Below are 11,238 nucleotides of genomic sequence, written 5' to 3'. Positions count from 1 at the left end.
ACTCCCCTACACGGGCTACCCACTTAGATGGCATGAATTTGTCCCCAAGAGTAAGTGCCTCTGAAGACGTTCCCTGTTCATGACGTGAGACATCATTGCCTTACATGGCACTTGCTCACATAGGCCAGAGGCTGAATGTAGGGCAGTGGCAGGCAGCCTGCTTTCCAATCCATGCTGCTGGAGCACTCCATGTACTCAAAGGCCTGGCTGCAGCAAATTCCAGGTGGCCCAGCAGAGTCATCACCAATAGCAGCTCAGCTGCCCTGCATTTCAGAGCTGGAGCTGGAAGGCAAAGGCAAAGACACTGTGTCAGAGCCAGCCTCAGGAGTGGGTGACATGGGCTTCATGGTCAGGGGGGCACCACACAGACACAGCAGTACTCTCCCCTCACCCCACCTTGCCTCAGACAGAGACAGGAGGAGCACTGCCCAGCCCAGTCCACCCCTCTGCCTCCAGCCGCTGCTCAGGAGGAGCCAGGCCAGGCAGTGCAGGTGGTACCACCTTCCTGCCACACTACGCCCTGCACTCCTACCCACCTGCCTCTGCCTGCAGCGGCGCCACTGACTTGGGAGAGGGAACTGGGAGGGGTGGTGCCAAAATACAAATTCACCCAGGGCACCATTTTCCCTAAGGCCAGCTCTGCACCGTGCTCACATGCACTTGGGAAATACCAAGACCTGGCCCAATCTCTACGGCAGCGCTTGACATAGTCCTCACACTGGGCTGCCTTCTGGGTTACAGCCCCTGGCAGATTTCCTCCTCCCTCCTCTGTCAAGTGGCCATTTTAACACTGTCAGTTGAAATCTAATAGTAGGTAATTTCCATCCCTCATTCTGATTACAGTAGCTTGGCCATTGCAGCATACGATTATCTCCTGCGGGTGGTGACTATTGTTAGTACTATGGCAGCACCCAGGAATCTCAAAGAAGATCAAGGCTTCTTTGTGTTGGACACAGTGCGAGTCTGCATGCGTAGGCACGTGCACACGTGCACACACACACACACACACACACACACACACGCTCCACGCCCTGAAGAGTTCACAACACAGAGAAAAGAGCAAAGAAATCCCATTTCCATGCTAATGGGCACAGAGCAACTTGCTCTCAATCACATTCAGTCAGGAAAGAAACTCAGATCCCCTTTGGCCCAAGCTGGTATCCAACTTCAGTCAGATTAAACACTGTTGGATGCCTCTTAAACAAGAGTGACATCAATTATTTTTTACCCCTCCCATAGCCCATGATAGCCCTGGAGCAATCTGACCTGCACATTGCTCTTGGAAGCAGAGACAGCATAGCTGACTTGCTGGATGGATAGATACTAATGCAAGTGTCCCAGCTTTGATCGATGGAGAGTGCTCTCCAGCTATTTTAATCCTTATGCACTGTCTAAATAGGAAGGAAAGTGCTGCTAGAGAAGTCGAGCAGAGCGTGCCTAGTATCTGCTCTATAAACGTGAGCCCCCAACACAAACAGATCAGATTCTCAGTTCCCTGGGAAGCACCATCTGGTTTTGGATAGCTGCCACTTAAAAGGCATGCATCCAGTGCTGGAAGCTGTCACAGAAACAAATGTTTATTTGTCGCAAGAAGGAACCAAATCTGGATATTGCGCGGGTGTCAATTCCAGTCTCAGTTTCTCATGGGGAAGGGCCTGGGCATTTCTGCCTGCTTGGACAGTGAAACTTCAATCCAGCAAAAGGTGGTTGGGGACAGCAGAGAAGGCTATGAGGCTTTTCTTATGAGCAGAGGCATAAATAATAAGTTTTGCACTCTGAGCAAAACCCTTGTACCCTGAGTGGAGAGGATTCCTCAAGTGACAGAAAGTGGGGGGAGGAGGGTGAAAGGATGAAGCCAGTCAGTCTGCCCTGGGGACTCAAAGACCCAGCTGCTGCTGCTACATTGCTATTTGCCCATCCCCAGCTGCTACTGCTTGGTATGGGGCTGCTGTTGCTGAGGCAATGAGATGGGGCACAATAATAGAGATTAAGTCAGCACCCAGGGCTGGTGCCTCACTTGCTCATCCCTAGTTATGGTCCTGCATGTGAGTCAGGAATGACAGTTCCAGAAACCTTTGTTGCAGTGCAAAGGTCTGAGTGCAATGAGAACTAGAGAGGAATGAATCTCTTGCTGATTCAGCTATCGGCTAGACGGTTACGTCACGGATACAGCTAGAACCCTGCTGGGGCAGCGGCCTTTGGCTGCCATCATTAAGGAGGCCACTTGTGGTCTCTTACCTCATTTAGTGATAACTTCTGCCAAGTTTTCTGCCATCTTTTCTGGAAGAACCATCTCCCATAATGACATGGCCATGAAGGTCAGCTCAGAGTAAAGATAAAGACTATTAACCCTATAAGCAAAACACCTGGAGACACTGACTCACTTGTTTCATGGGGACAAGGCACCCATGTCCAAGGAGACATAGAAACAACATGCACAAGAAGTTAGCTGCCCCCCTGAATAAAACAGCAATGCGAGGCAATGCTAGCAGAGCATGAAACTGGTATCTTTTATGCTTTATAGCATGCTACTGAGTGCAAATCCATTTATGCTCCAGCAGAGACGTATACTGTCACAGAATGACCCACAAGATGCAAATTTCTACTAAACCAGCAGTTTTGAAATGAAGAGCCTTTTTGCAGTGAGAGTCAGTGACAACCACCAATGCAGAACCACAACCTCACTCCCAGCTGGATAAAATTGTTGCTTGCATGACTCCAAAATGTACATTTCTTCATAATTTTCATTCAAGCTAGATCCATTCAGGTTATGCTACTGGGAATTAAGATGGGGACAATATGATTCTGTGTTTGGTGAACCCCATTGCCATCAAGTTTTATGGAGGGCTTCACCCTGGACTTAGAACCTATCCCCATTCAACAAGAAATAACACTGAATTATGTCATGGTTACCCACCCTGTACTCCCTTTTCCTGGGGTTGCTTGAGGGCTCTGGTACATCCCTCCCCCATAGATGTCCAGCACCATGCTTGTGTTCCACGATTATGGAGAAAACCAATTGCAGGTGTTCCAAGCACTATATCCCAAGGCTGTAAACCAGCTAGTAGTTTCCAATAATCCCTCTACTGACTGTTTCCAAATAATGTGCTTCTGGCAAGGTCCCCAGGTATGTCTGCTCAACTACTCTTGCTCACACACCCCAAACCCAGGAATGTACTGGTGGACCCACTCTCAAGAGTCTCAAGAGTGATCACAGGGGGTTACTCTTGAAGAGGTTTCACTGGCACATTTCCAGGTTTGTCGTATGCAAGTGGGAGCAGGTAGGTGAGAATATCCTTGCTGAGATGGTGTAAACATACCCTCAGATACCTGGCTTCTGTGACCACTCCTCAGAACACATGCTAAGCCTATCCTAGCCCAGCTGAACTAGCCTCTTCCAAGCAGGAAAGAGGAGCCCTCAGAGACTCACTCGTAGATTTTTCTCCCGAATGCCCAGACAATCCATGACCAAACTGTGCACCTAGTGCTTCAGAGGTCTGTTCAACATCAACTGTAACAGCTCCTGTACATGATGCACACTGCTCAAGACATGCATACACATTGCAAGAGATGGTAGAGGCTTACCCTGGAGATGCCAACGATTTGCTCATCTGGAACCAAGCTGATACGCACAAAGCAAGACTCAAAGTTGACATCCTCCTTCTCCATGAGGTCTTTGCCTTGCAGCAGCGTGACATGCAGGGTGTTGGAGTGCACGTCATACTCCATGTTGACTTCCACCTGGCCCACAGTGAAATCTTGGCCAAAATTATTCCCTATGGAGGAGATGGAGCTAAGCGAGTCAGTGGACACCGACTTCTTCAGGGGTCCATATGGAGCCAGCTCCAGATCTTTGTTCATCAGTTCCAAGGTCCCCAGCTCATTGATATTCTCAAAGGTGTCATCCATCTTCAGGCTGGGTTTGCGGACTGGGGATGTCCTTTCCACTGCCTTTCGAATGTTCGAGGTTACACCTCTCTGCAGACAGAGGACAGGATAGAAGAGCCACTTAGGTTTGGTTAGCCTGTGCATTTCTGAATGATTTGCTATTACAGTTCATGTGAAGCACATGACACAAGGGACCCAAATACATAACTGCCATCAGAAATAAAGATAGCTGCCCAATAATAATATCTATAGCATCAGGCAATGAGATAACCTTCCCAGAGCAAGCAGAGGAAGAAGGCCCTTTGCTTATATCACTTAGGAGAGACCAGATGAAACACTGAAATGTATACTGTATGCATGAAACTTGAAAAAGGGTCATATTTTGGGAGGGGAGGCTAAATTAATAAGGGACCAAAGGGCTGTGCTCGGTACAGTGGAGCCAAGCGTGTAACACTGGCCTTTCCAGATGTTTAATAAAAGCATGTTTTCTTCCCTGCCTGCTGCCAGCTTCACCACATATTGCTAATGAATCCTTGTAAGGCAAAACCCTACCAGGAAACTGAGGCAACAAGGACTAGAGGGCCCAAGGGATGTTTTTGCATTCCTGTTTTCTAAAAATATTTGGACTTTTTAAGAGAAATGGTCAGATTTTTTGCTTAGCTTCCCCAAAAGACTGTGCCGTTCCCTTCCAACTAGCACTGTGGAGTTGCATCCCATGTGTCCCTTGCTACTTCAGTACAGGTCCTTTCCATCCCTACCTTCTATGTTTTGATCCCTTGCTTATCCTCTCTCACTACCAGTCCCCTTGCCCCCACCCCCATGTCCTTCCTTCTTGTTCTTTTCCTAGGAAACAGCTGACTTGCACATGTCCTGTCCTCGAAAAGGCTCAAGTTCTCTGTGGCAGGGTGAGACTTTTAAGAAGCTTTCAGAGGACAAGTAGTTTGAGAACCAAGAGGGAAAAGGTATTTGGGAAGAACAAAGATGATTACAGAACAAAGATGGTACAGAGAGGCTTCTGTGTGAGGACAGACTAAAGAGGCTAGGCCTAGTCGTGTTCGAAAAGAGACACTTGCTCATGATAAGGGTTTGCCAAATACTAAATGGTGAAGAGAAAGTAAATAGGGATTTATTATCTCTAACAATACAATAATAAGAACTAGGGATCAAAAATGCAACTAGTAGGTAGTGAGTTTAAAACTAACAAAAGAAAGCTCTTTTTCTCATAGTGTGTAATTAAAGTGTGGAACTCATTGCCACTAGATGTGGAGCTGACAATTTAGCCAGTTTCACAAAGCAATTGGACAAATTCTTGGAGGAAAGGTGCATGCATTGCTATTGAGCATGAAAATTAGAGATACAGCCTCTGGATCAAAACTCCCTTAAATGCAGGAGGCTGCAAGTGAGACAGGAACAACAGAAAAAAAAAACCCTGGTCATACCCTGTTCACTTTTCCTTTCAGCATCCACTCTCTGACACTATGTGACGCAGGATACTGGACAAGATGGGCAGATGGTCTGACCCAGTATAAATGGCAGGTCTTACATTCTTAAGAAAGGAAAAATGAGAGGAGGAAGGTGCAACTGTAATAGGCCAGCATAGCAGGACAGAGCTGGCAAGAAGCATGAACCACCAGATGGTTAAAAATAGCTCCCTGCGGCTGCTGCGCTGCAGTTTTCTACACAGAGTCCTTTTTATATCAGTCCTGGCTAGGTTGGGTTTGAACATGAGAGCCAAGGGGCTGAGCCAGGCCCGTTTTACACGGTTGCCCTCACAAAAGGTCAGGAATGATAGATAAAGCTGATCCAAATATCAGGGCATGTGTATGCTGTCACCTAAACTAGATCTTCTAGTTTTTTGCATTTGTTCCCTCTCTCTCATTTAGACTCTGGACTCTCTAGAGCAGGGACTCTCTTATTAAGTGTGCTTATAATGACTAATAGTCATCTTGGAGCATCTAGGCACTCCATTAAAAACAACCACCATTATGAATATTTGAGTGAAAAAAATTCTCATTAATCAAAAACTACTGCCACACACAATTCCCCCAAATCTGTCAATTCTGAGGGAAATATTTCATTTTTGTACAATGTTTTAGATGGAGACTACCAATAGAAACCTTCACCTCCTATTTGTTTTTTGATATGTGGTTTTGCATTTTACAGTGTCAGTTTTGACAGATTGATTCAGTCTTATACATTTTAAAATATTTTCCCCACTTTCGAATGATATCAGATAAAAAGCTTGTGAAAACTCTGTGCGTCTTGAAAATGAACAAAACAACCCATTTCACAGTTTTAGCAATATCGTGTGTCCATTTTTTATTGGTTTGGATTCCAGCCAGTCTGCATGTTACAGAAATAAGGCACCACTGCTCTGTAATTTCCAAGATCATGCCTTGCACGTTTTAAAAGGCAAGTTCAATATTTGCTACCCTCCAATCATTGGTATAAGTAGTTATTTTCAATGAGAGACTGCATAATTTTGTGAGCTGCTAAGTCACTTGATTCACACCCTTCTTTCAGCTTCTTGAGCATAACCACACAGCCCTGGTGACCTTTTGCTCTTAAATTAACCACTGATACTTCACCATCTCAAACTCTTTTGACCCTTTCCTTTTATTAACTGAAAGCAGCAGGCTTGGGGTAACGATCTCTGCAGCTTCCTTCCTAGTAAAATCTGATGCAAAAGGAAGTGTTTGCTCTCTGAAATGTAAATGGCCCCTTTACCCACTACTGATCCAGCTGCCCCACCAGTTCTTTTACAGCTTGCCTGCTACTAGGATACTTAAGAAAAGTCAAGGTATGTGTAAAGCAAGAATTTCCTCGGGTGATATCTTTTACTGGGACTTAGTTAGCTATGTTAATCTAAAGTCAAATAGAAAGCAGGATATATTTGCGCCTTGTAGACTAACCAAAATCTGTCTGTCTGTCCAGTAGATAGCTAGATAGCAAGCATAAGCTTTCATGAGCTGAAGCTCACTTCATCAGATATTCATGAAAGCTTGCACTATACTTCTACATCTACATTTACTTATCTTGGTTAGTCTATAAAGTGCAACTCTGCCCTGCCTTTGTCTTTTATTGGACCAACTGCATACTTGGATAGAGTTAGAAAAGCTTTTGAACACAAGCCATTCTTCTTCAGGTCATGTATGTGTGGCTTGTGTCTTTCTATTGACTTTCCTGGCCTTGCATTTCCAAGTTCAGAAGGAAACATTTTCATCTCAAAGGGGCCCAGATCTAACTCCCACTGCCATTAATGGGTACCTTTAGACATACTTGAATGGAACTGGACCAATCTCCACCCCCAGGCCCTTGCATTGTGCCATTTAACTGTTTAGGTGTTTCTTTGTTTAACCCAAGAGGCGAAGTAGGCTGAGTTTTGGTGGGGAACACTCTGGGGAACTCAGTGTGAGCATGCTTTGCTGTAAATAGTTTCATAATTATTGCATCTAGATGCACTTTCTACCTCGGGGGAGATGGCAGTCTGGGACTGGCACTAGGCTGCAGAGATTGCTCCCTGATGGGTTCCCCATATAATTTTGCTCATTTGACTGGGTGACTGTTAGTGCCTGAGTTAAAACTATCATTTTGTAATGGTTTTGTAGCAAGGGCAGCTGTCTATGCCTGAGGCATGCCTGTTTTGTCTGAGGCAAAAGGAAAGGGAAAGCAGGACTCCCATGGAGGGCTGAGGGAACTGCAGCGGCACAATAAAGACTCTGGAGCTGAGCTGTCTGTGGTGGCGTATGGGACAATGGCATCCTGACCCTTCCCCTCCCCTTCCAACACCCATTTCCAGGAGCTGAGCAAAGCTGGAGCTCTCTGAGGTCGGGGTTCAGTGGATCAGTGGGTTGGTCAGGGGCTGAGAAGAGCCGGGGTCTTGAAGCCAGAGGCTTGCCCCTCAAGAAGCCATGTCAGGGATGGATTCAGGGTGTCCGTTGGAAGAGGGAAACAGAATAAGGTTTTCTTTGGAGAGTCCCAAAGTAGAGCTTCCCCTGTAAGAGGCTGGTCCATGACAGCTTTGCCTTTCTCCTCTCTTGCTTGCTTACGGCAGGAGTGTCAAAGATAGGGCCTGCAGAGCTGTTCTACTTGGCCTGCTGAGCTGCTGGAGGACTACTGAAAGTTGGGGGTGTGGACAGGAAGGGAGAGAGCATGCTGCAGATTTTGGGGGCCCCTGTGTCCTACTGAACATGGAAGTTGATGACAGGAGTTTAAGCGAGCACTGTGCTTCCAGAGCCCTGCTCACCCTGTGACTGGCTGGCTCAGTACCCCCAGGCCCCTGCCACAGCTGCCACTGGACCTGCTGCAGCTGCTGGCCCCATGGATCCAGCTGGAGAGGAGCCCATTCTGGCCCATAGCCCAGATCTGGCCCATAGCCTGGGGTGTGGGAAACACCCCTGGTTTACATCTATGGATGTCTTCATTCTCGGCTTATAAACACACATCTACTTGCCTTGGTTTATTCACTCACTAAGGACCTAAACTGAAGCCCCTTAAAATAAATGGACAGATACCACTTGTCTTCAGTGGACTAGAATCCTCTGTATTTTCTGTGTGCTCTTCTGCTCACGCATTCATGTCTATGATATCCTCTTTGTAATAAGAAGACCAAAAGTATAGCTTCAAATCACCAAAGCCCACATGATACCACTGTCACTGCCATACTGCTGTCCTGGAATATACTGGTATTTTCTTTGACTTGGCATCAATCATTCCAGTTGTGCAGGTCTGATCTAACTTGATTTGCTAGTATTAGTATCTGTGCTAGAGATTTTGGAATTTCATCTCCCCAGTAGCCCAACCCTACCCCTGACAGCAGCTTGTCTAGCCACTGAGCTTCTATTTCAATAACCTTTTGGTGCTCCCTATCTGCAAGACAAGAGGTGTGACAAAAGCTAAGTCAAGTCCCATGGGATTCCCATCAGTTGGCAGACTAAAGGCATAGGCTGCCTCTTCGCCTATAGAAACAATACCACAAAATTCTGGTGACAACAACAGGACAATGCATCAGGGTCAATATGTTCCCCCAAAGGCTGGTGCTCTATTGATGAGAAGCTATGATCAAAATTCACCCCTGCCTATTGGCAAAGGTAGGATGCTAGACTTTGGATTCAATGGGCCAGAAATGCATATGAAGTATGTCAATTGAGGCTCATGGATTTATACTGGCTTGGGGTTGGGATCAATCAAGTACTCCTGAAACTGAAATTCTCCCCAAAATGCCTCGGTGCCTCTTTCTCTGTTTAAGTCCTTAATAAGAAAGCTATAGCCCTTAGTACTACAACAGGGGTGAGTACTTATTTTGGGCGGAGGGCCACTTACTGAGTTTTGGCAAGCCATTGAGGGCTGCATGACAGGGAGCCAGGGGCAGATAAGTATTAATTATCTAAATTGTTTAGGGGCCCTGCAGGCCACATTTTGCCCACCCCTGTACTACAACAAGGCTGATGGGCATTTGGCTGGTGACACTGTCCCATTGACTTTACCTTGTGTTTTATCTCGGAATATGTTGTTCCGTACTTTTGCTCCAGGTATCTGTAGTCGTAGTTGGGGAATGGAGATGGCATGGGATAGCTCCCAGATTTCCAGAGCTTCCATAGGTTCACTGCAGCTATTCCCAGCAGAGCAAGTGCACCGGTCACATAGATCCCGGTTTCCCACCCAGGGGGGTTCTTTGTGACTAAAAAAGAAATAACTTATTGTTAGGATATCTTCAGCCTCATGCCTTAAGCTAACCACCACATGTTGGTGATGAGGACTAACAGGGGGTTAGATATGCCATACCAGATGCAGGGTTCTTACACCCCTCCCTTGGCAGCATCAGATAGTGGCCAGTGTTGGATACTGACCTACATTGGCCTTGGATTCTGTTCCTGTCTAACAATCCTTGCACTGGAGCATCAGCACCAGGCTTCAAGTGAGGAAGGCAGCTAAGGAAGCTTGCCTGGAAAATAAGGTCCCACCATTATGTGAATCAGGAGCGTACCTGACATGACATTAACTGAAGACTCTCAACCTTTCTGCTTCACTGCATATACTGATCATCGTCAAGGGTGAGGAGGGAAAAACACACACACACACACACGAAAAACAATTGCTAGAAATGTCAATGCACTTTATATGTGAGAAATACGGTAAGAACAGTTTCTGCCAGTTATGGGCATAAGAGAAAGTAAAATCTGCACACAACTCACAAGAAGCAGAAAGATGGGCAAGCTCTGCTCCCCACCACTGCTACTTAGTTACTACAAGGAAAGATTTTTTTCCTTCGTTTTGCCTTTCAAAAAAACAAGGCGCCTTGTATATTCAAGGGTGTGTTATATGTGATAAAATATAGTACATTGTTCTTTCCCCAAAAGTCGGTTCCCAAAGGCCAGAGATGCTAAGTGAATCTGGGAGAAGCTTCCTAGTTACCTGGCTATACAGAGGAAACTCTGGGCTCATGGCTGTAACTAGAAGAGTATGCAGCAGCCTCAATATGGTATGCTGAACAATTGTTGCTGCATTGCACCAGCATCCATCACATAAAATGATTAAATCCATGTCAATCATTCAGTGTAACAAGAAATAAAATCTTTGTTGCAGAACACTGTTGGGAGATCAGTGCCTCCAGCTGTGAAAACAGAATGCTAGCCTTTATCTAGCAAGAGACATTTATCCTATGATCATATTCTGGTCCATTGGCATCAGCTCTTGAACAGAGACCTGAGAGAGAGACAGCTGAAGCAGTCTCTGTGAATGCATTTGTCAGATTTGAGCACAACCATGGTCCATCTACCTCCACAGCCCCTCTCTGACTGCAATCAATGGAAGCTGGGCCCAGAAGAAGCCATCACATCTATAATATGATGGAACTAACTTTTTGATACAACAAGGAAAGGCATTTTTTCTTGATAGTGGTTGCTGATCTGCATAGGCCAGAAAGTATGACATTTGCTATGGTGTCTGGTTTTCACACTGGCCTAAAATCCTGTGTTCCCCTTCCTTTCTAATTATCTGCATTAGTTTGTTCTCTTGCCTTGGCTTGTAAGCTCTTTGGTGCAGTGTTTGTACAGCACCAGGCACAAACCAGGGGGGGCTGAATTATAATTGGGTTCCTAGGTGCTACTAAAGTATAAATAAATAAGGGAGTAAGAGCCCTGGTGAGTTCCATCCTAGTGGATGCCTCACCATCATCTGTTATTTAGGTAGCATATAGGGGTCCCACAGGGACCAGGACCTTTATGGGCATGTCATACTATGTTCCCTGCACTGCTCTCAAGCACACCCCCATCCACCTGCTCTGCTCATATGTGCTAATCCTGAAAATGAGACAGTGAAGCCACTTTGCAAGATGCCTGCTGTTGCTCT

The 11,238-nt window shown here is 46.0% G+C and overlaps 1 protein-coding gene across 1 annotated transcript in view; it reads right to left on the bottom strand.

The window, feature by feature from the left end:
• Positions 1-11,238, bottom strand: part of SYT12 (synaptotagmin 12) — a 68,042-nt gene that overhangs the window by 39,363 nt on the left and 17,441 nt on the right. Inside the window, exons 3-4 of the mRNA XM_006019178.2 lie at positions 9,375-9,568; positions 3,586-3,978 (exon numbers count right to left, since the gene is read on the bottom strand). Of these exons, the coding sequence (XP_006019240.1) occupies positions 3,586-3,978; positions 9,375-9,568 (587 nt within the window). The remainder of the gene's footprint in view (positions 1-3,585; positions 3,979-9,374; positions 9,569-11,238) is intronic.

Source organism: Alligator sinensis, unplaced genomic scaffold (genome assembly GCF_000455745.1).
Source record: "Alligator sinensis unplaced genomic scaffold, ASM45574v1 scaffold907_1, whole genome shotgun sequence".
Classification (NCBI taxonomy): Eukaryota; Metazoa; Chordata; order Crocodylia; family Alligatoridae; genus Alligator; species Alligator sinensis.
Note: the sequence above shows the minus strand (reverse complement) of the source record. Positions and strands in the feature narration are given on the sequence as shown.